We start from the raw sequence: 27,964 nt of genomic DNA on the forward strand, positions 1-27,964 counted from the left end.
TATCATGGGGAGGGGGGAGGGGGGAGGGATTGCATTGGGAGTTATACCTGATGTAAATGACAAGTTGATGGGTGCTGACGAGTTGATGGGTGCAGCACAGCAACATGGCACAAGTATACATATGTAACAAACCTGCATGTTATGCACATGTACCCTCAAACTTAAAGTATAATAATAATAATTTTAAAAAAGTGCTAGGATTACAGGTGTGAGCCACCACGCCCAGCCAGTGATTTTTATCTTGAATTGATGAATATATCAGTTTTGTAGATAATGTTTAGCATGCACTGCATTTTTTTTTTTTTTTTTTTGAGACAGTCTTTCTCTGTTGCTGCAGTGATATGATCATGGCTCACTTGCAGCCTCGACCTCCTGGGCTCAAGCAACTCAACCAACTCAGCCGCAGCAGTAGCCGGAACTACAGACATGCACCACTGTGCCTGGCTAATTTTTAAATTTTTTGTAGAGATGAGGTTTTGTCACGTTGCCCAGGCTGGAGATACATTGAATTTTCTTAAAGCAGATCTGCCTTTGTAGTTGGTTAGGGTTTGTTACAATCTAAGAAGGATGTCAGTGTATGTTAGGATGTTGAATTCTAATAGTTACGATAGCTTGACCAAATAATTAAATATATATTAAACATGTTAATTACATACCACAGAATTACTGATGACCGAAGGTAGTTTATTGAAGTGCAGAGTTAGCAGGTCCAGTAGTCCGTAGGAACCAGGCAGAAAACGTTAGCAAGTGAAGTAAGTAGCTGTAAGACGAGGGCATATCAAAGCCGTGGAGAACAGAGTTGCTTTAAAATGTTAACTTTTTATTAAAGTGCAAGTATACAAAAACGTGCAAGAAATAGATCATTACCAGCACCCCAGACTCCCTGCACCGTCCCAGGCTTCTTTCCTACTGTTCTTGAATTCTAACACTACAGATCAGTTTTGCCCGTATTTGAACTTTATAGAAATAGAATCATACAGTTACGTAGTTTGGCTACCTTTCAAGAGTTTAATCTTGGCAATTTATTTGGAAGTAACAACGAAAGGCACTGTTTAGGACACTGTTTTGGACTTTTTAGCATAGCAGTTAAGAGTTGGGTTCTGGGATCTAATTCTAGCTTCGTAATTTGTTGTTCTTGGGAGTCATAAAGCTTAAAAGAGGTGACATGAGTTTGTGAATGCATAACATATAGTAACTGCCCAATGAATGCTAGCTGTTTTATGTAATTAATAATACCAGTTGTGATTAAGCCTGCACATTAGTAAATATAGCACATGTATAAATTGCTTAAAGTTTTACCCTGCAGGAAAAAAGAAAAAGAAAAAGAAAAAAACCTTTAAACGTGGCTTTAGAAAGCATATTTTTATTATCCACTTACCAGTTGTGTGTGTTGACACAAGTTGTTGCTCAAGATAAGACACTGGCTACTGTAGCAAATAGGGAAGGACATCTGGTTCATGAAATGGAATTTATATTATATTATGACTGTAGAAAAAAGTGTATTTAAAAGAAGCTAATGTTCTTTCAAAGAAAGCTGGTCTTGGATTGTATTTAGGAATTGCCTGTTTTAGTGATGGCCCTGCCGCCAGCTAGTATGTTTGGTGTTGGGCAGGTCATCTTCTGATCTTCAGTTCTTACTTATTGGTTAATTATATTAGGTTATGTCTGTTTTAAAGTTTTAGTTCTGTGGGTTTCTTTTTTCTTTTTTCTTTTTTTGAGACAGAGTTTCACTCTTATTGCCTAGGCTAGAGTTCAGTGGCTCAGTCTCGTCTCACTGTGACCTCTGCCTCCCAGGTTCAAATGATTCTCCTGCCTCAGCCTCCCAAGTGGCTGAGATTACAGGCATGCGTTACTAGGCCCAGCTAATTTTGTATTTTTAGTAGAGATGGGGTTTCACCATGTTGGTCAGGCTGGTCTTGAACTCCTGACCTCAGGTGATCCAACAGCCTTGGCCTCCCCACAATGCTGGGATTACAGGCATGAGCCACTGCGCCTGACTAGGTTTATTTCTTTATACATTGTAGAAAACAGCTTACTGTATTCTTTTTCTCAAACAGCGTAACTCAGAATCCTTCTAACATATACATTTTATATATTGGATTAAGCAGATAAATTTTCAAAGAGAAAGTTTAGAGTAGAAAAATAACTTTTTTTTTTCTTCATTTTAAATGTCTGGACTAGGTAATCTCTTGAACCTTTTGCAACAAAATAAGAAATCCTAGATTGTACAGAGGGCTGCTAGTCAGATTAAGGTGTGTGCAAGAGAAAAAGGTGTAATTCTGAAATTCAGGCATACTGGGTGCATAATATTTTAGAGCTGGGAAAAGTTCTTGGAGAGTCCTTTTATCTTATACAGAGAAATCAGGTGACTTGTTCATGATCTCAGCTAATGGAAATTTGTTTACTCTCAACTGCTCATGTTAAGGAGACAGACATCTTAGGTAAAATGATCAATTGGCTGGGCAGAGTGGCTCACACTTGTAATCCCAGTACTTTGGGGTGCTGAGGTGGGAGAATCACTTGAGTCTAGGAGTTCAAGATCAGCCTGGGCAACATAGACAGACCTTGTGTCTACAAAACATCAAAAATTAGCAGGGTATGGTGGCACATGCCTGTAGTCTCAGCTGCTTGGGAGGCTGAGGTGGAAGGATCACTTGAGCCTGAGGGATTGAGGCTGCAGTGAGCCGTGGTTATGCCACTGCACTCAACCTGGGTGACAGAGTGAAACCCTTAAAACAAACAAAAAAAAGACAAAAGAAAATGATCAATTTATTTGAATGATTGTTTTGTGAAATTGCGCTGCTGTATGTATTTGTGCCTTTGTATATATTTATGCTTTTCTGCTGATGTATTTTGATTTTTGACTAAAGTTCCAGCCTATGATGGCTAACTAAAATTAAAGAATCTAGATAAAGTCTTGAAACAGTTTTTTGCACAGTAACCATAACTTTAATAGTCTGTTCAACTGCAAGATGTATGTCTGTAACACCAGTTAACTCATCAATAATTGATGAATAGAGAGATGTCAGTGTAATATGGAAGTTTTATTGGTTCCTATGTGATTTATTCCTAGGTAGTGAAAAATAGACATAGAAATAAAACCTTCATCTGGAAGCAGAAAGCTGTCAGCCACACAGGCAAATTCCCTTTCTTGTTTATTTTAAGAAACTTAATGAAGTTAAATAAGAGTGCCTACACCTAGCACTTGTTCCCCAGAAGGGTTTATTTTCAGTGTTGCATTTTCTCTTGTTCTTTCCTTAATGGCAGCCCCACTGACCCAGAGCTCCACTTCAGTCTGATTTGTCACAACACCTGTAAGCATCATTTCCAGTTGATTTTGTTCATTTCAAATATTCCCCAGGGTAGCTTCCAGCTCTGAGCCACATGCTGGGATGTCCATCTTTTTCCTGAATCTTAGTTACTGTCTTTTTTTTTTTTTTTTTCTGCCGAGATGGAGTCCCTCTCTCTGTTGCCCAGGCTGGCGTGCACGATCTTGGTGACCTTGGCTCAACTACAACCTTCCAGGTTCAAGTGATTCTCCTGCCTCAGCCTCCCGAATAGCTGGGACTACAGGTGCCTGCTACCACACCCGGCTAATTTTTGTAGTTTTAGTCGAGACGGGGTTTCACCATGTTGGCCAGGCTGGTCTTGAACTCCCAACCCAAAGTGATCTGCCTGCCTTGGCCTCCCAAAGTGCTGAGATTACAGGCATGAGCCCTCATCGCGCCCAGTCTAGTTACTGTCTTTCTTAGTGATCTTGTTACAAAATTGCATGGGTTTCAAGTAGTTTGCCACAAACTTATTTTTCCCATAAATTCTCTTTTTGGTGTGTGTTTTTGCAGGAGGGTGGTTTTCATGAATGGATATATTGTACTATAGCATGGATACCTCTGTAATTTGTGATGCCTGCAGTTACAACTAAATTCTTTATTCTCAACTCATTTAATATTTTAAAATGAAAATGCCTGTTCATCACAGAAAAGCAAAGGATACAGAATTATGGATACTAACTGTTCATTGTGCCTGTCTCTGTCTTTTTAATATGCATTTACATATATAAATAGGTTTGAAATGTGATCCTAGAGAATGTTTTATAATGAGAATTTCTTGCCCCCCAAACACTACAAAGTATCAGGCTGGGGTGCAGTGGTGTGATCTTGGCTCACTGCAACCTCCACTTCCCCAGGTGCAAGTGATTATCCTGCCTCAGCCTTCCGAGTAGCTGGGATTATGGGCATGTGCCACCATGCCTCGCTTATTTTTGTATTTTTAGTAGAGATGGGGTTGCACCATGTTGGCCAGGCTGATCTCTAATTGTTGGACTCAAGTGATCCGCCCATCTTGGCTTCTCAAAGTGCTGAGATTATAGTTGTGAGCTGGCCCTTGTCATAACTTTTTAAACTAGTTTTCCATTGATTGCCGTTTAAATTGTTTTCTAAACTTTCACTATTACAAGCATGTTACATTGAACTTCCTTATACTACATGTTATTGTGAAATAGAGTAAGTGTTGTTAAAATGGAATAGACTTTTAGAAGGGAGATTATTGGGTCTTGGCTTGTGTTCATTTAAAATAGATATGACCCAATCAGTGGCCTTTGAAACATGGTGTAGTGATTTATATTCCCAACTATAAAGTTTAAGACTAATTTTAGTTTACTGTAAATATTATTTTCTTAGATTTTTGGTGTATGGCTTCAGGATAACACAAGGTGAAATGCTGATTGAAATGTTAAGAATGTGGAATTGATCACAACTTGAATTTTAACATTTGTTTTTATTTTGTGCTTTAGAATTTGCTTTTTCTTACATTTCTATATGAAAAATCCAACATTTTTCTTATTTCTACAAACTTTTATTGAGACATACATGGCACACAATTAGAAATGTATAGTTCAATTAATTTTCACGAATTGGACACACCTATTTAATCAGCTTCCAGACAAACAAAACATTGCTAACCTCCAGAAGTCTTATTCTATCAGTAACTCACTAAGGTAACCATTGTCCTGATTTCTGATACCATTGATTGGTTTTGCCTGTATTTGAACTATATATAAATAGTCATGTAGTATATGCTAGTAGTTGCTTTCTTTCCTCCACGTTATTTGTGAGGTTCATCCATGTTTTTGCAAGAGGTTTTACACCAGTTATTTTCATTACTGTGTAGTATTTCATTGTATAACTATAATTAGCTTACCCATTCTTTTGTTGATAAGAATTTCATTGTTTCTAATTTTTGACTCTTAGAACTGTTACTAATAATACTTTTTCAAATGCTCTAAGGTAAACATGTCTCTTAGATGCATTCCCCAGGAATGTTGATGGGTTAGTGTATTTCTAGCAGTTTGTTTTTTTCCCACCAAAATGGTTAATACCACCTTGCACTGTCGCAGTATATAAAAGTTTAGTTGCTCTGCACTCTTGACAATACTTCATTCTTGTTGTAGCTATTTTTGTGGAGTTGGTTTTAATCTGCATTTCCCGGGTATCCCTGGTGACTAATGAAGTAGAACATCTTTCCTGATTTATAGAAAGTTTTTGACTTTATTTATTGACTGTTTGGATAATCTCATTTGTCAAGTACCTATTCAAGAGTTCATTCTTTTTCTTTTGGGGTTCCGTCTTGTCCTTGTTTTGTAGGAGTTCTTCACATATTAGAAGTGTAAGTCCTTTGTTTGATATGTTTTGCAAATACTTTTTCCTAGTCTCTTAAAGGCATTTTTTGATGAATAAAAGGTTTTAATCTTCCAGTTTATCAAATATAATCCAATCTGTCAATCCTTTTTTTTTTTTTAAAGTACTTCTGTATAAGAAATCATTGCTTAGTTTGAGGTTTTGAAAGTATTTTCCTGTATTTTTTCCTAAAACCCTCATTGTTCACCTTTTACATTTAGATGTACAACCCATCTGGAATTTGTTTTTGTGTATAGTGTGTTGAAATTCATTGCTTTTCCTGTATGAGTATATAGTTGATCTAGCAGTATTTATTGAAAAAACCATCCTTTTCCCACTGCAATGCTGCATCAAGGTTTTCAGACATCAGAGTACTGTATGTGAGATGGGTCTGTTTCCAGACTCTTCTTTAAAAAGAAAACTGATTTGATCAGTTTGCTTATTCTTGTACAAGTACTCTATTCTGTTAATAAAGGTTTATGATAGTTCTTAAGGTAATTTTTTTTTCAGATTAGAATCTCAAAACAGCTTGGGCTGTCCTTGGTATTTCTCTATAATTTTTAGAATTGAAATTTGTTAATTTCTACAAAAAAACCTGCTGAGATCTTACATCAGTTGTAAAGATCAAATTGGTATCTTGGCAATATTGAGTTTGCAAATTCATAAGCAGAGTAAATTCCTCCATTTATTTAGGTTTTCTTTAATTTCTTTCAGTGAGAACAAAGCTGGAAGACTTAACACTATTAGATATGAAGACTAAATATAACATCTAGGCTCATTAAGACAGTATAGTATTGATACAAGTATATATAAATAACTTATTCAAATAGACCAGATAATCAGGCCTAGGGTCGTGGTTTGTACCTGTAATGTCTGCGCTTTGGGAGGCCCAAGGCAGGAGGATCACTTGAACCCAGGAGTTTGAGACCAGCCTGGGCAATATAGGGAGACCCTACTTCTCAAAAAAGAAAAAAAAAAAAATTAGCTTGGTAGCTGTGTGTGGTGGCATGCACCTGTAGTTGCAACTACCTGGAAGGCTGAGGTGGGAGGATTACTTGAGCTTGAAAGATTGAGACAGACTGCACTGAGCCATGATCATGCCACTGTACTCTGGCCTGGGTTACAGAATGAGACCCTGTCTCCAAAAAAAAAAAAAAAAAAACAGGTGCAGTGGCTCACGCCTGTAATCCTCCCATCACCTTGGGAGGCCGAGGCAGGTGGATCACCTGAGGTCAGGAGTTCGAGACCAGCCTGGCCAATCCAGTGAAACCCTGTCTCTATCAAAAATACAAAAATTAGCTGGGCATGGTGGTGGGCACCTGTAAGCCCAGCTACTGGTGAGATTGAGGCAGGAGAATCAACCTGAGAGGAGGAGGTTACAGTGAGCAGAGATCACCCTATTCCACTCCAGGCTGGGCGACAGAGTGAGACTCCATCTAAAAACAAACAAAAAACCAGATAGTCAAAAGCCAGCAGTATCAGTGTTTGTTCTATTTTATGTTTAATTGACAAGTGATTTAGAATTACAATCTTTAGTGTTATTTTACTTAGTGTTCCTTTTCCTTTTCTAACAGGTGTGGGCCATGTTTGAGGATTGCGCCAGCATTCAGTTCAATGAGTAATAAATATCCACAGGCTGTTTTCTTGGAAGTCGATGTACATCAGTGTCAGGTAAGGGAAAGGAATCTTTTTTTCTTTTTAATTTACTTTTGAATAAATTTGAAATCCAACATTAATATTCTTCATTTATCTCTTGATGCACATAGTACTTATTCCTTTGAAGATAGGAAGATGTTATGTTGATGTCATTATTACAGATGTCATTATGGCTGCGTTAGTTAAGAAGAGTAGCACATTATTAATTGCTTCAGGTTTGTATTAATCACCTTCTGATATAAAATTAATTCGATGTTGTTACTAGGTCACCCAGCAGTTCTGTGTAGTACATTTCCTTATGTTTTGCAAACCTAGAATTGTATCTTCTACCCCCAAGGCATTGGCATTATATAACAGTGGCAAGGAGTTCTTGGTTGTAGTTTGAATTGATCAGTTTGTAATCTTATCTCCAAATTGACACACTGAGCAGAAACTTTTTAAAATGGATGATTACTGTTGATTGAGCCACAGTGTTGTAGGTGAATTGCCCTGATTACTTAGTTGTATGTGACAGTTCTGTATTTGTATATGCAGAAATTTGGGGAATTGTTAAGGAGAAAAAAAAATGGAAGGCTCCTTCCAACACTAAAAAATGGAGTCTTTAGTTCTAAGGAACAACTCTATAGCTCTGCAGCTTTATCTTTGTTAAATTTCTGAGTGTGGAAAAAATTTTAGAATATTACGTAGTGTGTAGTTACTTTGGGAATTTGTTGAAAACCCTACGTTATACACATTTATGTTTCAGCACTTAGTTGCGTGTAATTGCACTGTATCTTTGGCCCCTGATTTAATCACTATTTCTGAAATGAAAGTGCTTTCTCCTGGAGCTGTTCTGTCAGATATTGTAACCACTGGCCACATGTGGTTACTGAGCACTTTAACTGTGGCAAATTCGCATTGAGATGTACTGAATGTATAAAATACAGATCAGATTTTAAAGACTTAGTATTTTAAAAATGTAGAATACTGCATTGTCTTTTATGTTGATTAGATTGAAAATGCATGTATTAGGTTTGCTGTAATATTAAACTTGATTTTACTTATTTTACTTTTTTATTATAGTTAATAGAAAATTTAAAATTGCATGTGTAGCTCACATGCACTACATATCCATTGTTTTGGGCAGCACTTTCCTGAAAGGCCATAGTTTTTTCACCTAGAGGCTTTGAGAAGACATTCCTATGTTATCTTTATGTTCTTTTTCTTTAAAAAGTATAGTAATGATTTTCATAATATTTGAATATGTAAGGTGCCATATTTGCTTTACTGTTTCCTTTGTATTTGTCATGAAAAGTTTAAACTGGGATACGCAGTGGGTATTAGGTAATTTCCATTCAGTAGTTATAGTCTTATACGATTGTGAAGCTAGCACAGAATTTAAAAAGATAGCTGTTAGAACGTGTTCGATGGGTGACCGAAGTCATTTCTGTAAGAGTGAAAATTGGGTGACGGTGGCAGTGCAAAATACATTACCTCTTTTTCATAGGCAGATTGGCTACCGGTTTTCAGACATGCACTTTTTTCTAGTAGCAGTGGTTTGTGTTGACTTTATCAGTACCCTTCTTGGTTATTCTTTTTGAGAAATAATGTAATTATAAAAGACCTGTCTGGAGTAAAGCAGAATTTCTGCATTGGAAGCTAATTTTTCTACTAGATGATGTATTTAACAGTAAAAATGATAAAAGTGTAGGGAATATTCTTTATTGTGTGTGTAAAGGTGATGTAGCTATGCCCAAAGGGGAACTCTCTTAGGATAGGTCTGTTTTGTCCTTAAATAACAAAAATGCAGTATTTTACATGTTTTTAGTTTATACTAAAGTGGTTTAAGATTTAATTCATAACACTGTCCAACTTGCCAATTCTAGGGAACAGCTGCCACCAACAATATATCAGCAACACCTACATTTTTGTTTTTTCGAAACAAAGTGAGAATTGATCAATATCAAGGAGCAGATGCTGTGGGATTAGAAGAAAAAATCAAGCAGCACTTAGAAAATGACCCTGGAAGCGGTGAAGACACAGATATTCCAAAAGGCTATGTATGTAGACTGAAAAGTGAAATCATAATATATAATATCTTGTACATGTTCATTATTTGGTTAAAATGAAATATAACTATGTTTTCATGTTCTATCTTTTATTGGTTTAGAATGCTTTTAAATAAGAGCTTTCAAATTAAATTTATTAGCTGACTATTGAGTTTTGTCTATATGTGTACATCTGTGTGTTAAGCCTCTATCATAAGCCATTTTTCCTAAATTTCTCCTAATTTTCTTTGCCACGTTTTCTTAATCTGCTTTCTGAACTATTTTAATAGCCATTTAAAAATACTAGCTTTATACTTTTTTTTCCAAAAGTGAAGTATGCATTGGAAATTTTTTTTTCACTTTTTGACAGTTATGTAAAATGACTTACAAGTTTTAATTACCGCCATTATATATTGAACTCCTTTTGCTGCCGCTCACTTCCTGTGGCTTTACATTTTAAATGTAGGCCCTCTTTTCTGGCACTCTTTTTTTAAAAAAAGTCTAGTTACTGATTTTGTTTTAGAATCAAATTTGACTTTAGTATCACATGTGGTATTCTAGGTTTTAAGAGTAACTCATTCCAAATAGCAACATAAAGACTAAGAATCTAAAGAATAGTGTGTGGAAACTACAGAGTATGAATAGTTAGAATGCAGCATTTTTAATTTGAGAGCTATTCAAGAAGGAAGCAAACTTTGGAAACAGCACTTCGTGGTATTAGATTTTTTTATACAAATAGGTAAATCCTACATACTAAGAGATATATATAGTTTTTAATTTCTCTGTTTATAAAGTTACTGCACTGGCATATCAAGGAATGAATTTTTTAAAAAGTTACCTCAAGTTAAAGCTAATTTTTTTTTTTTATTTTGTTTTGAGGCAGAGTCACTCAGGCTGGAGTGCAGTGGCACCATCTCTGCTCACTGCAACCTCCGCCTCCAGGGTTCAAGCCATTCTCCTGCCTCAGCCTCCCCAGTAGCTGAGATTACAGGCACCCGCCACCATGCCCAGCTAATTTTTGTATTTTTAGTAGAGACAAGGTTTCACCATGTTGGCCAGGCTGGTCTCGAACTCTTGACCTGAGGTGATCCATCCGCCTCGGCCTCCCAAAGTGTTGGGATTACAGGCATGAGCCACTGCGCCCAGACAAAGCTAATATCTTAAACAAGGTATAACTGGCATATTAAAACAGATCTGTGTCATGGAGCTACAAGTCCTCTCTATATCATGCCGCAAGAAGAGATGCTATAGTCCAATAAAAATGAGAGATTCTTTGTATATGTGTGTGTAGTGGGAGATTGGAGGGGTGTCAGAAAGCATCAGTAATGTGATACCAGCATTAATTTAGGCAAGTTCAATTACTGTTTATTTAAAATAGACCTGTAATTTGAAATTGTAATGTCCAATTAGGAAGTATGAACATATCGTTTATGTCAGGGTTGTTACATCTTTTGGACAGTTTTGGAAATCATTTAACTTGTAAACCATTGTGTTTATATCTTTGTATTTTTTCCCTTTATTACTAAGGGTGTTTGCATTAAAAAGTCTTAGGAGCACAACAGTCTTGTTGCCTAGCTGCAGGCTTACTCTTTTACACATCAGCTGTGGTATGAGTGTTTTGGCCTCAGATAGGAAATAGACAGAAAAAAATGAAGTTTTAAGAAATAAAAACTCAGTTTTTATGGAAATGTTATGGATAAAATATGAAAAGCTGTTATTTTTAAATGTCCCTTTTTTTCTGTCAGGTGTCAATCAAGACATTAAAGGTTTGAACTATTTATTTAGGTCTTACAGTGTTATTCAGTATTTAAAATTGGTAATCTTATATAACCATGATACCATTATATCTCCAAGAAATTTAATATTGATACGGTATTTCTAATTATCATACATTCAAATTTTCTTAATTATCCCCAAAATATTCTTTATGGCTGCTTTCTACCATTTAGGGTCAAATCAAGGATGATGCATTGCATTTAAGTTGTCCTAATTAATATTCTTTGGTCTAGAAACTTTTCTCTGCCTTTTTTTGTCATGGTTTCCCGTTTTGGAATTCTAAACCAGTGCCAGTCTAGTCAGGGTGGCCAGTAGGCGCACTTGTCTATTGAACATTTTCTTATATGACTAGTGCAACTGAGGGACTGAATTTTTAATTTTATCTAATTTTAATTAATTTAATTTTAAATTGCCACTTGTGGCTAATGAGTATCATGTTGAATAGCATGGGTCTAGGCTATCTGTTTTATTTATTTATTTATTTATTTATTTTTTGAGATAGAATTTCACACTTTTGCCCAGGCTGGAGTGAAGTGGCACGATCTGCAACCTCTACCGCCCCTTTGGCCCCGGCCACCGCCATCCGGTTGAAGCAGTTCTCCTGCCTCAGGCTCCCAAGTAGCTGGGATTACAGGCACGTGCCACCACAGCCCGCTAATTTTTGTATTTTTAATAGAGGGGGGTTTCACCATGTTGGCCGGGCTGGTCTGAAACTCCTGACCTCAGGTAATCCACCTGCCTCAGCCTCCCAAAGTGCTAGGATTACATGTGTGAGCCACCATGCCCAGTTAGGATATCTGTTTTAGAGACAGTTGCATATTCTGGATTTACCTGATTATTTTCCTATGATTGGCATGTTGATTATAAAGGTAACGACATTTATTTCTCATTGCAGGTTTTCAGAATATGTCAGTTTCCAGTTATGTCAAATATGCAGTGTAATAATGCCAGTTTGTCCCAGACAATGTTGTATATTGTATAACAAAATACTTTAATGCAGCCCTTTAAATATGTTTTGTGAACTGGGCATGCAGTGGCTCACACCTGTAATCCCAGCACTTTGGGAGGCCGAGGTGGGCGGATAACCTGAGGTCAGGAGTTCAAGACCAGCCTGGCCAACGTCAGAAACCCCGTCTCTAACAAAAACACAAAAATTAGCCAGGTGTGGTGGCACACTGCTGTAGTCCCAGCAACTCGGAGGCTGAAGCAGGAGAATCGCAGGAGGCGGAGGTTGCATTGAGCCGAGATTGAGCCACTGCAACTCCAGCCTGGGCAGCAGAGGGAGACTTCGTTAAACACACACACACACACACACACACACACACACACACACACACATGTTTTGTGTGCCCCACAATAAATAAAAATAAAAACTGTTGAGAAGAATTTACCCACTTAGTATTTTTATCATTTCGGTATTGCAAGTCCGACTGTAATGTTGTCTTAATCCTAGATAGCATATTGAAGTGACATATAGATAGGACGGAAGACAAAAACATTTAAAAGATTTTGTCAAAACTGCACTTTTAAGGCAAATGTTCATAATGCTCCGAATAATTCTGCTATAGTAAAACTTTGCTCTGTGGCCCTTCTTTCTTCCCTCCCCATCTTTTAAATTGGCTATACGTTACTCTGAGTAATACATTTACTATAACATTTTAGCCTTGAAAGCATTTAGGCTGTTTTATGTATAACTAGAGGTCTATACTAATGATTATTACCGTTTTCATATTTACTTGATATACGAAGTTTTCTTCAGTCTTTCAGAATTATGTATGTATGTATTAGTATCTTCTCTTTAAAAAACGTAATGAAAGCCCTTTGAGATAGAGAGGTGAACATGTGACTCATCTATAATACTTGGTAGACTTGAAAAGTAATCCTTGTTTAGATGAAATGGATACTTTTCTAGAAAAATACACTTTTACCAAAATCAACTCTACTAGAAGCAGAACACCTGAATAGACCAGCACCATAGAGAAATAGAAGAAATAGTCGTAAAGATTTCTTCCATAAAGACTTCTATGACTTTACAGGTAAATGTTGCCAAATCCTTATAAAGATCAGGTAATTTAGTGTTACTGTAACTACTTCAGATCTTAAGTAAAAAGAAAACTTCTAAATTTATTTCTGAACTATGACATTGATCTGATAATTTGACAAAGTATGCACCAAAAAAGAAAGCCACAGGCCAGTTTCAATTATGAATATTGGTGTAAAACTTTTAAATAAAGTGTTAGTAAACAAAATTCAATAATATCATCATGGGCTGGGTGTGGTGGCTCACACCTGTAATCCTAGCACTTTGGGAGGCTAAGGTGGGCAGATCACTTGAGGCCAGGAGTTGGAGACCAGCCTGGCCAACGTGAAACCCCAACTCTACTAAAAATGCAGAAATTAGCCAGACGTGGTGGCACACACCTATAATCCCAGCTACTCAGGAGACTGAAGCAGGAGAATCACTTGAACCCAGGAGGTGGAGGTTTCAGTGAGCCAAGATTGCACCACTGTATTCCAGCCTGGGTGACAGAGTGAGAGTGTCTCAAAAAAAAAAAATAATAATAATTAATAACAAAATTGAGTTTTTTTAAAGCATGTAAAAGATGCTTATATTAGGAAGTTTACTTAATCTGTGACATTAGTAGACCTATGGAGAAAAATCATGATCTCCAAATATGCAGAAAAGGCATTTGACAAAATTTAAATACCCCTTTATTCCTAAAGCATTCAGTAAAATCTTAATAAGGGAACACTGGAAGCATTCCTACTAAAGTCAGAAACAAGACAAGCATGACCAACTGCTGTTAACACAACTGTGACGTTGTGTGGGAGGTATGGAAGTGTTAGTTAATACAGTATACAGAGATGGACATGTGCTGACTGACATCACAGGGAAGCAAACAGTAAAATCCAAAGTATTGAGAAATCTATAAGCTAAATGACTAGATTAAAAGAGATTTCAGAGACATATGAACCAAATATAATTTATTTTATATATATATGTGTGTGTGTATATATATATATATTTTTTTTTGGAGACGGAGTCTTGCTCTGTTGCCCAGGCTGGAGTGCAGTGGTGCAATCTCGGCTCACTGCAACCTCCGCCTCCCAGGTTGAAGAAGTTCTCCTGCCTCAGCTTCCCAAGTAGCTGAGATTACCGGTGCCTGCCACCATGCCTGGCTAATTTTTGTCTTTTTAGTAGAGACAGAGTTTTACCATGTTGGCCAAGCTGGTCTCAAACTCCTGACCTCAGGCGATTTGCCCGCCTCGACCTCCTAAAATGCTGGGATTACAGGGGTGAGCCACCCCCACCTGGCCTCCAAATATAATGTTTATACTTCTTGTTTGTTTGTTTTTTGAGACAGGGTCTCGCTGTGCCGCCTGGGCTGGAGTACAGTGGCGCAATTTCAGCTCACTGCAGCCTTGATTTCCTGATCTCAAGCCATCCTCCCAGTTCAGTCTCCTAATTAGCTGGGACTAAAGGCACATGCCAAAGCACGCAGCTAATTTTTTAGAGACAAGGTCTCACTGTGTTGCCCGGGTTGGTCTTGAACTCCTAAGCTCAAGGTGTCCACCCACCTCGGCCTCCCAAAGTGCTGGGATTAGAGGCATGAGCCGTCATACCACACCTTTTTCTTTGGCATATGCTTTTTTTTGATCTTTATTCTGAGTGTAACAATTCAACTGTAAAATATTTATGAGACAGTTGAGGAAATTTGACCACCGATTTGATGGTGTTAAGGAATTGTTGATTGTGATAATGATATTGAGAATGTGTGTGTGTGTGTTTTTTAACTTCTTATTGCTTAGAAATTCACATTGAAATGTTCATGAATGAAATGAAAAGATTTTTTTTTTTCAAACTAATCAGGGGCAAGTTAGGATGTAGTTGGGGGTTAAAGATGAGGCAAGAGTGGCCTTGAGTTGATGATTATTGTAGCTGGAGGTGGTGGATACATGGGATTCACTATGTTATTATATTTTTGTCTGTTTGAAATTTTTCATGATAAAAACTTTAAGTCCTTATTTGCTACTCATCTTAAATCAGACATCTTCATAGATAGAGAGAGTCCTTGGCCACTAGGAGGGAAATAGGCTTTTTTTTGGATCTTACAGATATTTTAATTTGTGTATTTTCTTCTGTAGAACACTTATTTTTTAAAGTATAAGTCAACATTTTAAAATTATGTTAAAGACATAATTTCTGATACATTAACAAGTAGGCTAAGCATAGATTTGGCTTTAATAATTAATGGTAGATCTCAGTCAGAAATGCAAATAAAAGGACTACTGTAAAAGTTTTATGAACTGTTTTAAAAGTGTTTTCTTTAAAATTGCCTAAAGAGAATCACAGATTTAAATTTTTTTATTAACATTTTTATACCTAATCCAAATATGTTGCCTAAAATCTTGATTTAAATTTTTTTTCAGATGGATTTAATGCCTTTTATTAACAAAGCTGGTTGTGAATGTCTTAATGAAAGTGATGAGCATGGATTTGACAACTGTTTACGAAAAGACACGACCTTCTTGGAATCTGACTGTGATGAACAGGTAATTAAGGGCTGAAGTTAAGCTTGTGGGGATTATCACTATTTATGCCTGCTCTTGTTTCTTTATCTTGTTCCCATCTTGTGGCTTTTGTCTCTCCTTCCCGGATGATCACTTATTCCTTTCATTTCTATAGCTTTTAGTATCTTTGACTTTTGTTTTTTGACCATACATACCCATCTCCTTTCTCTGTTCTTGTATGTGGGCTGCCACATAAAGGAACTTAGGTGCACTAAGAAAAATTGCTGAACTCTTGGGTGAGACCCACTGCAGAATTGAGCTCTTACCGCTGTTTGGTCCTTTTGTTCATCCTTGACCTGACTTCCATACCTTCTTCCCACCCAGATGAATTTGTATCTGAGAAATAGAGATTAATGAGATGAGCCCTCCCCATGTGGCTATCTCCTTTCTCCTAGATAGAAACCTGTATTATATTCCCTGTGCTTCCCTGCTTTGCACTTACCACAGAGTAAGTCGGGTGTTACCTCCTTGATCAAGCTTTTTAAATTTTTGGCTGTTATTTTCCTCAGTTTACTTTCTCTTCCATTGTCTCTGATTTGGCCCATTCTGGTTCATCTTCTATATGATAACAAAAGTTATTTTTTTAAAATATAAATCTGCATGTTTCCCTTCCTTAGAAGAGTGAAATGACTCTTCACTGGCTTTAGGAAGAGGCTGACTTGATCTGCTTTTAGCTTTCTCATCTCTTCTGCTCTTCACCTACAGTTCAGTTCCCTAATTATGTCATGCTTATTATTTTTTGATACCCTATTATGGGTTGAGTATAAAAAGTATTGGTGTAACTAAAGGAAATAGCCTAGTTATTTTCTCAGGCAGATAAACCACAACATGATTCTGAAATCATAAATCCAAACCCCATCTTTTCTATGCTGTAACCCCAGAGCCACCATATTTTACAACTTTGAGAGTGTCATTCACATTGTGTTTCTTGTAAAATGGTGCCCTAAAAATAATGTGATAATACTAATCAGCAGGACTGGCTCAGGCTTCCTGAGATTTTCCTACCCAGGAAATCTTTCCAGGATAGAAGCATAGGTACTTACATCAAACGCACTTTTGGCTGGAAAGAAGATTGTGCAAATGATCCAGAAGAGTTTCAGAGAGACAAGCATACTGACAGTGTTTCATATTCCTCTTCCCTTATGTGGCCTTCCAGATTCAGTCAGTCAAGTAAATGTAGGATGGAAGTTTGGAGGTTACCTCAGAGCTGTAAGAGCCCTATTCTCTTAAGTTTGGGATCAGAGTCCATTTCAGGACTAGTCTCTGCGTAACCTGTGTATTGCCTCTAAATCGTCAAGTTATGTGAATAGATACTTGACCAATAAACCATCCTAGAGCTGTATGCCAAAATGAATAGTTTAAATTTTAATTTGCGATTTTTGTTTGATTTGTTAGAAAGCAGGTTGCTTGCCAGTTTATAGCTCACAAGACGTTACATTCCTATGCATAGTTTTAGTATTTATTTGATGAATTTTTGTCTTGTATTCCCTTATATAAATAACTGATGGTGGTATTTCTCAAATGTTATCTAATCAAGTGACTTTCAACTTGCTGATTTTTCATGTTAGTTTTGTTTGATGAATTAGGTTTTTTTTTTTTCTTGCCTGGTATTTTCATCCTACTGCGGTAGTTTGTGTACTCAGGGTGTACAAGAGCCCTTTTAAAATGAAACTCGTGTCTCCACAGCTACTTATTACTGTGGCATTCAATCAACCTGTTAAGCTTTATTCCATGAAATTTCAAGGACCAGATAATGGTGAGTAAAGGATAGCTTTTCTTTAAACTAACTTCCTGCTTTGTAGAACTGTTAGCATAAAATTAAAACTTTTTATTAAGTAGAGGTAGGTTTTTTGGTTGGTTTTTTTTTTTTTTTTGGAGGCAGAGTCTTGTCCTATTGCCCAGGCTGGAGTATGGTGGTGTAATCTTAGCTCGCTGTAATCTCTGCCTCCTGGGTTCAAGCAATTCTCCCACCTGTGCCTCCCAAGTAGCTGGAACTGGGACTACCGGCAGGCACTACCACGCCTGGCTAATTTTTGTATTTTTAGTACAGGATTTCACCACTGTTGGCCAGGCTGTTCTTGAACTCCTGACCTCAGGTGATCCACACACCTCGGCCTCACAGAGTGCTAAGATTACAGGTGTGAGCACTGCACCTGGCTTGTTTTGGAACAAAGTAAGATATAAATGAATGGGTAAATAATGTGAGATTATTAGGTACTAAAAGTGTGAAAGAAAGAGAACTTAGTTATTTTTATACTTTTTTATTTTAACATTTGTTTCCTTTTAATCTGAGAAGTGCTAAATGCGTTTTTCCAACTGTTCTAAAACTGTAGATTCTGAGCAGCCATATTTTAGAACCAAAACTGAAAGATTTATTTCAAACCCCTTTTGTTTTAAGTGAGAAAACTGAGGCTCCAGATATTCCTGTTTGTGCCCTATTAATAGTATCATCTTTTTTATATCGATGCATGTAAATATGATTGCGCAGACTTAGGATTTCTCTTCTAAAATAAAGAATTTTCCTTTTTTACCCCCCCATTTTTGCTTTTTCTGAGGGGTAATAGGGGAATGGAGACTAGGGTTCGATATTTTTTTGATTGATTGGAAGAAATAGCCAAGGCCTTATTTAGAAGATAGCATTTTCTTATTTGTTGTGTTAAATTTTTATGTTAATAATTTTTTATTAATAAAATTGTACTTTTACTCTGAAATTACGAAGTATTTCTATAAGCAAATGCTGCAGAAATGAGTCTTACTTTTCCTTCTTCAGCCACAAAATATGAGTGTTAAATTGTTCCTTGAAGTTAAAGGGATTAAGGCATTCTATACGTCGGACTTTACCACTTAGCACATCCTAATCTAATCCCTGAAATGAAATTTGGCAATTTTTATTAATTTTCTTTTGGCTAAATGTTGTCACTGATAAGGCTTTCCTCCTAAATAACTAAATGTACCAACTATTGGCAACTATAAGATCTAGTTCAAATGCTATTTTATGAAGCTTTTTGTTAACCTGCATATATTGTCAGAATCTGTTGTCACCTTCCTTGTACCTCCTCTCCTGTGGTATTTTGTTTATCATAGCATGTCTTTTGTAGTTGGGGGCAGGGACTTGCTCTGTGTGTATGTGTTTGTTTTAATCTTATATTCCTAATATTTGCCACAGTGTTAGCTAGGCCGAGAAGGAACAGTAAACGTGTATTGGAAAATAAAGGATTGGCTGCCTGAATACTCAGACTTTAGTACAAGTTCTAATAATGGAGTTATTTGAAGTATATGTATATTGATTTGTGTGTGTCTGTGTGTAGTGTGAGCGTTGTGGTAAAGGGAGTATAGTATATTTGAGGTTTTTAAACATTTCATTTTATTCTACCATTTTATAGGTCAAGGCCCTAAATATGTAAAAATTTTTATCAACCTACCCCGATCTATGGATTTTGAAGAGGCAGAACGAAGTGAACCAACTCAAGCTCTGGAACTGACAGAGGATGATATTAAAGAAGATGGCATTGTTCCACTTCGTTATGTTAAGTTTCAGAATGTTAACAGTGTAACTGTAAGTAGTATTTCATCCATATGTATTTAATAGGTTTGTGAGTAACAACACTATTTTCAGTATCCTAGGTGAGTCTAAGTGATTCTTTAAAGTGGTATTTATCCACTCAATTTGAAATGAGTAAAATGAATAATAGAATAAATTTTCTTCTTTTAATTTATGTACCCTAAAGAGGAAGGACAGATTGATTTTTGAATATTTGTGGGTTTTTGTCAGTTACTTTATATATATATGGTAACTTTTGCTAGAAGTTTATTCTATAACTTGATACTAAAACTGAAGATATTTGTGCTTTATTCTTTATACCTGGTAATAAGTAGTGATGCGTTTGTAAAATCCTGTTTACTTTTATTGAAAGTGTAGTGGTCATGATCTTAGTAAAAATGACTTTTTATGTATTTTTTTGAGATGGAGTCTCGCTGTGTTGCCCAGGCTGACTTGAACTCTTGGGCTCAAATAATCTTCCCACCTCAGCCTCCTGAGATGCTGGGATTACAGGCATACACCACTGCACCTGCCTTAAAAATGACTTTTTAAAAAGATAATATTACATTTTATAAGATGACCTAAAGTATATCTGAATTTTTTCTTCCTTTGAGGCAGGTTCTTGCTTTGTTGCCCAGGCTGGAGTACAGTGGCACGACCTTGGTTCAGTATAGCCCTGACCTGCTGGGCTCAGGTGATCCTCCCTCAGCCTCCCAAGCAGTTGCAACCGCAGGCACGTGCCACCACACCCAGCTAATTTTTTATTTTTGTAGAGTTGAAGTCTCCCTGTGTGGCCCAGGCTGGTCTCAAACTCCTGGGCTCAAGCAGTCCTCCCACCTCGGCCTCCCAAAGTGCTGGATTTATAGGCTTCAGCCACTACACCCAGCCTTTGTGAAGATTGACTAGTGCTTGAGATGATTTTAAGTGATGTATATTAGATGTCGTTATTAAAGTGCCACTCATAAGAATCACCTACTTTTTAGCAGTTATTAATTGCTTTTAAAAAATTTAGCATTGAAACCCAGCTCACGCTTCTCACCTACAGTCATTTAGAGGAATGGGTAGGACAGTGAGAAAAGAATAGTAGAATATTTAGAAAAAGAAAGTAGGAACCAGCACAGAGCCACTGAGAATGTCATGCCAAACTGGTACAATTTGTTTGTTGTGATGGAATAATTCTATTTTTGTAAATTAGAAGAATGCTAAAGTATGTGTTCATTTAAGAATGTTTTTGAGAGTTTCACAGAATATATGTAGTAGTAGTATGAAGAATTATAATTGGCTGGATGTAGTGGCTCACTCCTGTAATCCCAGCATTTTGAGAGGCTAAGATGGGCAGATTGTTTGAGCCCATGATTTTGAGACCAGCCTGGGCAACATGGTGAAACCCGATCTCTACAAAAAATACAAAAAGTAGCTGGGCATGGTGGTGCACATGTAGTCCCAGCTACTCTGGAGGATCACTTGAGCCTGGGAGATTGAGGCTTCAGTGAGCCACAATTGTGTTGTTACACTCCAGCCTGGGCGACCAAAAAAAAAAAAAAGAATTATAATCAAGTTGAGTTTTAAGTATTAGAAATATCCTATTCAAATGAAATCAAAGAAAATGGTTATATTAAACTTAGTATACTCGTTATCAAATATTTTCTTGAAATAATACATGGCTGCCTTTGAAAACAATGAAAACTGACCAATGAGTGGCATTTCAGAATGAAAGAAGTATGTTGTTTCAATCACGAGAGGCAATTTTTAATTGGGCATGGTGGTACGCTGGTAGTCCCAGCTTCTTGGGATGCTGAGGCAGGGGCATCACTTGCTCTGAAGAGTTCAAGACCAGCCTAGGTAACAATGAGACCTTGTCTCATAAAAGAGATAGGTGCCATATTTTAAAGTAGACGGCACCTAGAATATTGTGTTTTTAGACATGGAGCAAATTTTAAAAATCCAATGTATGACAAAGGATCAATGAGTAAAGCTTTTAGTTTTTAACGTGCTGAGGGGAGTTTTTAAATATAGAGTCAAGCTTAAAAAAAAAATGTGAGGCGCATAGTATTATTTTAGGAGCTGATTCCCAATACTATTTTTTCTTTTAATGTTCTAGGAAATAGAATGGATACAGGAATATCGGAAAGAATATAACTTCAGTTTTATTCTCAGTGAAAAACTATAATTTTAATAAAATTTCCAATGTTAGTCTGTCCCATTGTAATTGTTAAATCTTAATACCCTTTCAACATTCTCTGTAAAGAATTTAATTGCTGGGCGCGGTGGCTAACGCCTGTAATCCCAGCACTTTGGGAGGCTGAGGCAGGCAGATTGCCTGAGCTCAGAAGTTCAGGACCACCCTGGGCAACACGGTGAAACCCCGTCTCTACTAAAATACAAAAAAAACACAAAAAACAAAAACAAAAAACCAGGCGTGGCGGTGTGTGCCTGTAGTCCCAGCTCCTCAGGAAGCTGAGGCAGGAGACTTGCTTGAACCTGAGAGGCGGAGGTTGCAGCGAGCCGAGACGGTGCCACTGCACCCCAGCCTGGGCAACAGAGCAAGACTCCGTCTCTTAAAAAAAAAAAAATGATTTGCCGGGCGTGGTGGTCGGCTACTCGGAAGGCTGAGGCTGGAGAATCGTTTGAACCTGGGAGGTAGAGGTTGCATTGAGTCGAGATCGTGCCATTGCATTCCAGCCTGGGCAACAGAGTGAGACTCCATCTCAAAAAAAAAAGAAAAGGAAAAAAAAGTATTTAATTATGACTCCGCCATACTATCACACCAAATTATCACGAACTTGTACATATTGGTGTCTTGCCATGACATCTCTGGAGAAAGAATAGCAGGGCAAACAGCCTTATGATTAATAGTCCTATAGGAGTACTAGTCTTAGTATTATATAATTTAGATTAATTTTTTTTTTTAAGCCAGAGTTTTGCTCTTGTTGCCCAGACTGCAGTGCAGTGGCATGATCTCGGCTCACCGCAACCTCCACCTCAAGTGATTCTCCTGCCCCACCTTCCCGAGTAGCTGGGATTACAGGTGCCAGTCACCACGCCCGGTTATTTTTTTGTGTGTATTTTTAGTAGAAATGGGGTTTTGCCATGGTGGCCAGGCTATTCTCGAACTCCTGACCTCAGGTGATCCGTCCGCCTCAGCCTCCCAAAATGCTGGGATTACAGGCATGAGCCACCGCACCCAGCCTAGATTAATTTTTACAAAGAATGGAGAATATTTTTATTAGTAATTTAAGGAAATTGATTAAACTTAAAGCATGTTTGTGAAGAAGGATTGTAATTAAAAATGTAAACTTTTTTGGTAGATATTTGTTCAATCGAATCAAGGTGAAGAGGAAACAACACGAATTTCATATTTTACTTTTATTGGTACTCCAGTCCAGGCAACAAATATGAATGACTTCAAACGAGTAAGTTTGCTTAAACGATACTTAGGGATAGTAAAAATATAATTTTAATGGAATAATTTCATGTATCTCAATTGTCATACTTTCTTTTAACCAAATAATTCAAAATCACATCATGTCATAAAATTTTACAAGGCTGAACTAGGATAGAAAGTTCTCCTAACTATATTTTTAGATATCCAGCAAAGTAATCGTTAATAAAAAAATGATGTCATGACTGATAAAGAGTCTTTTAATGAATGACATCAACATAAGGGTAAAAATAATAGTTGGGTTATAGAAAGTGGTTAGTAATAATGGAAAAATGAAAGTAAAATTATTTGAAAGCAATTGTGAGAATTAAAGAACTTAGTTGATGCTAAGATTCTGGTGATTATTTCTGATGAAGTTTTAAATTACTTGAATAATTTTATTTAAAAAATAATAGACTGAGTTTTAATATACTGACATGTTAACTTTCCAAACCATGTTTGTATGCTGAAATAGCACATTTCATGAAATAATGATAAACAGGCAAGTTTTCTGAAGTACTTTTATATATCTTTATGTGTGTGCATATAATTTTCTTTTGAAAAGACACAATTACAAGGTTTGTAAAGAATTAATAGGGTACGTGGGACTTTTGTTAATCCAGATTAATTCCTTTTGTACGTCACTGGAACAACTTCTAATGGGCAACAGTTCCCTAAGGTCACTCTTAAATATACAACCACAGATCATCAAAGTGCTACTGAGAGCTGTATCAGTACAGAGCGTTAGTTGCTATATATTCAGTTTAAATGTGGCAGCACAGAATACATAGGCATCCCACTGTCTCTGATGATTGCATCTGGCAGGCAGTCTAGAGCTTGAGGAAGAGTTTCCTTAGGCCTGGCAATTCCTAGATGAAGAGGCTCCCAAGAGACCCCTGTTGTGGAATTGAAGATGGAGAACATCTTGAACACTCTTACTCTTTTTGGTGGCATCTACAGATCAGACTTTATTTCACTTGTAGAAAAATGTATTAGATTGCATAACAGAGGATGATCTTACAAAATTGTATGCTGTTCTTACCAAATTGCAAACCTGGACAATAGGTATTTTAACTGGTTGTTTTCCAGTTACTGTTTTCCTGTCTCATAGCGTGATAACGTTTTGGGGACCGCAGGAATAATTATGTACTTAGAGCTGTCATGTCTGGATGTTTCACATATGTATTATGTATCAGAGGAAGCAGAGATTAAGCATCTACATTTTTACGATATGAAATATGTTTTATTGGGAAAATGCGTGAGCAACAAAGACGTCTTGGCTGCCTGCTTTGCCTTTTTGAATTAGATATCATTGGACTTGGCTTTACGTGTGCCTTGTGTGGTTTGTTCTTAGCTTAGTTTTTTATAAGATCTATTACTATAAATCTTACTGTTTTCTCATGTCATTTATTTGGCTCTAGTTTCCTGTTTCTCACCTCAGTTTATGCTATTTGATTTTCATTTTTTTCTGTAGATAACCACCATTCTATCTTGTTCATCTTCTTACCAGCTAGCCATTCAGTTAAAGTTTCTCTAATTTGCATGAATAATTACTCATCTAACTATCTGCCTCCACTTCGTGTTTAACTTCCCCCTTACATCCCTTCTAGCCTAGTGTTTTCTCTTTTCTGACTGTCAGACTACCTTTCTGGGGGCTGTCTTTACGATAGCAAAGGTGTTAGACTTTTTTTGCTTGAGAGTATCTGTGCTTGTTTTATAACAGCCATTCATTTAATTTTTTTTTAACTTTAAATTATTATACGGTAGCAGTTCTCAAGCTTTTTGGACTTGAGACCTCTTTATATTAATACTATTGAAGACCAAAAAGAACTTTTGTTTATGTGGGCTATATTTATCTGATATTTGCCATTTAGAAGTTAAAACTGGGAAATATAAAAAATACTTGTAAATAATGAACACATGTTAACAAATATTTTTAAATAAAAAACAAGCATATTTTCTAAAAAACCAATTTGGTAAGAAGAAGAGTATTAATTTAGAATTTCATGGGTTTTTTTTTTTTGTTTTGAGACAGGGTTTTGTTCTGTCACCCACGCTGCAGTGCAGAAGCACAGTTACGGCTTACTGCAACCTCAAACTCCTGGGCTCAAATGATCCTCCAGCCTCAGCCTCCTGAGTACCTGGGACTATAGGCGAGCACCACCACACTCAGCTAATGTTTTATTTGTGTGTGGGGACAGGGTCTCACTATGTTACCCAGGCTTCTCTGTTTACGAGCCTAAAAGCATCCTTTCCTTCTCATATCTGCTTCTGCATTCAGTCAGCTTTCCTGTCACACATCATATAGCCCCTGGAAAACTCCCCTGGATACTTGTGAAGAGCATGAGAGTCTAAAAGGCAAAAAAACGATTTAGCATTATGAAAATAGTGTTGACCTCCCAGACTCCTTGAGAGGGTCTTGGAGACCACACTTTGAGAACTGCTACAAGAATAATTTGAATACCATAATCTACTCCCTTGTTGGTGTTCTGGGCTTCTTAGCCCCTTGCTTTTAATGTTTAATAAATTTTAATTGATAAGTGATTTTCTTATGTATATTAATATTACATTTTCTTGTAATATTTCTGAATGACATTTGTACTGTAGTCACTCATTGTCTTTTAGGGTTATTCTTTAAAAGTGAGCTAGTATTTCATTGTTTTTATATTTTACAAAGCAACAACTTCAATGTAGTTAAAAAAAAAAAAAAGAGGGTTTACATGTGACTGAAACTGGTCAGCTTAGTCCGTGTACAGAGTTGCTTATTAAAAATTATAATTGAGTTTGGTTCTGGTTGAAGGAAATAATAGATGTGTGGTATGGTATGTTTTGTCCTTATGGTACGATGCTAGTACAGTAGTCTCTCCTTACCCGTTGAGGGGGCGGTGGGGAGGAATATGTTCTTAGACCCCCCAGTGGATGCCTGGAACCACAGACATTAACAAACCCTACTGTGTGTTTTCCGTACAGACGGTTCCCAACTTATGATGGTTCAAGTTTACAGTACTGCAAAATTGATATGCATTCAGTAGAAACCATTCTCTTAAGTGTGGGGCAGTTTTGCATTTTTGACTTACAGTATTTTCAACTTACAATGGGTTTACTTATTTTTATTATTTTGAGATGGAGTTTCACTCTTGTCACCCAGGCTGTAGTGCAGTGGTGTGGTCTCAGCTCACTGCAACCTCCGCCGCCCGGATTCAGGTGATTCTCCTGCCTCAGCCTCCAGAGTAGCTAGGATTACAGGTGCCTGCCACCACACCTGGCTAATTTTTGTAATTTTAGTAGAGATGGGGTTTCACCATGTTGGTCAGGCTGGTCTCCAACTCCTGACCTTACCACCTGTCTCGGTCTCCCAAAGTACTGGGATTAGAGGCATCAGTCACTGCGCCTGGTCTTTACAATGGGTAGTCGGGATATATTACCCTATCGGAAGTGGAAGAGCATCTGTACATATATACATACCGCTGATAATGTTTAATGTATAAATTAGGCACAGTAAGAGATTAACAACAAAGCCAGGGCATGGTGGCTCACGCCTGTAATCCCATCACTTCGGGAGGCCAAGGCAAGAAGATGACTTAAGTCCGGGAGTTCAGGACCAGCTGGCAAACATAGGAAGACTCCATCTCTATTTAAAAAAAAAAAAAAAATTACCCTTGCAAGGCGGTGGGCGCACCTATAGTCGCAGCTACTTGGGAGGCCGAGGTGGGAAGATCATTTGAGCCAAGGAGTTCAGGACCAGCCTGATAAACATAGTAAGACTCCATCTCTGTAAGAATATACACACACACACAATTACCCAGGCAAGCTGGTGGGCACACCTGTAGTTCCAGCTACTTGGGAGGCTCAGGTGGGAAGATCACTTGAACCCTGGCGTTCAAGGCTGCAGCGAGCTAGGATCATGCCACTCTACTCCAGCCTGGGTGACGGAGCAAAACCCCATATCAAAAAAAAAAAAAAAAAGATTAACAACAACAACTAATAATAAAATAGAGCAATTACAACAATATACTGTGGTTAAAAGTTAACATGGATATGGTCTCTCCCATGCTTGCTCTTCTCTCACTGTCTCAAAATATTCTATTGTACGGCACCATAGGCAGTTGAAACTGCAGAAGGTGAAAGCACGGATAAGGAGGGACTACTGTTCAGCCATGATCTCTGGTCTACAGCAAGTCTATATTCTTGTAGATGGTGGACAAACATAGGGGAAGTTAATCAAAATTAATCAAAGCTTAGTTCAAGGGTCTCTTTGTCCACAGAGTATTCTCAGATGTTACCAGCTAAGTGACTTTTCCTTTTCCTCCTACAATGACTGGGAAAATCTGAGAATACTATGTAAAGAAAGAGGGCCTTCAACTAAGTTTTGAGAGTAGAATTTGTACAGTTCAACAGACAGCTATGGGCACCCTTGATAGAATGGAGAAGTAGGGACCTGGACATGAACTTAGGAAGGTGGAGGATTCATTCAAGGACAAGTCACATATGGCACGTCTTTTTCTTTTACTCGTTTGGTCAGTCTGAATTAGTATATACATAGTAATTAGAATTGAAAATTTCTTTTTTTTTTGAGACGGAGTCTTGCTGTGTCGCCCAGGCTGGAGTGCAGTGGTGCGATCTGGGCTCACTGCAAGCTCTGCCTCGCAGGTTCACGACATTCTCCTGCCTCAGCCTCCAGAGCAGCTGGGACTACAGGCACCTGCCACCACACCCAGCTAACTTTTTTGTATTTTTAGTAGAGACAGGGTTTCACCGTGTTAGCCAGGATGGTCTCGATCTCCTGACCTTGTGATCTGCCCACCTTGGCCTCCCAAAGTGCTGGAATTACAGGCGTGAGCCACCGTGCCCGGCCTAGAATTGAAAATTTCAAAATAGATTTGGCATATGTTTTATAGGCACAGGGAGGAAAATTATGATGACCACTGTGTAGTGAAGGGTGCTATATAAAATGGCATAATGAATGATAAAGTAGATCGAATGTTTAGCATTTTTAGTTTATATTTTTATCTTATGTGAGCTGTTTCTGGATAATTTCAGTTTTCATTATGTCACTGACTTCCTTATGTCACTAAGATGACAGAAGCTAAGGTAATGCTGTTGAATCTCCAATGCTGATAGAAATCTTAGACAACCTTTCATGCTATTACAGGTTTTAAGGTTAGACTTTTAAGGTTTGGCAGACTAGATACCCCTTCTACTTGTCTGTTTTTGGTTCTTATAGGCATCATGCACACATTATAATCTATACTTTGGCTGTTTGTTGTCAATAGATTTTTTGTATTGCAGCATGAAA

The 27,964-nt window shown here is 37.4% G+C and overlaps 1 protein-coding gene across 1 annotated transcript in view; it reads left to right on the plus strand.

The window, feature by feature from the left end:
* Positions 1–27,964, plus strand: part of TXNL1 (thioredoxin-like 1) — a 37,011-nt gene that overhangs the window by 6,196 nt on the left and 2,851 nt on the right. The window contains exons 2-7 of the mRNA XM_011971717.1: positions 7,250–7,346; positions 9,197–9,370; positions 15,566–15,688; positions 17,393–17,462; positions 19,090–19,262; positions 22,556–22,660. Coding sequence (XP_011827107.1) covers positions 7,250–7,346; positions 9,197–9,370; positions 15,566–15,688; positions 17,393–17,462; positions 19,090–19,262; positions 22,556–22,660 — 742 coding nt within the window. The remainder of the gene's footprint in view (positions 1–7,249; positions 7,347–9,196; positions 9,371–15,565; positions 15,689–17,392; positions 17,463–19,089; positions 19,263–22,555; positions 22,661–27,964) is intronic.

This window comes from Mandrillus leucophaeus, unplaced genomic scaffold (genome assembly GCF_000951045.1).
Source record: "Mandrillus leucophaeus isolate KB7577 unplaced genomic scaffold, Mleu.le_1.0 Scaffold124, whole genome shotgun sequence".
Classification (NCBI taxonomy): Eukaryota; Metazoa; Chordata; class Mammalia; order Primates; family Cercopithecidae; genus Mandrillus; species Mandrillus leucophaeus.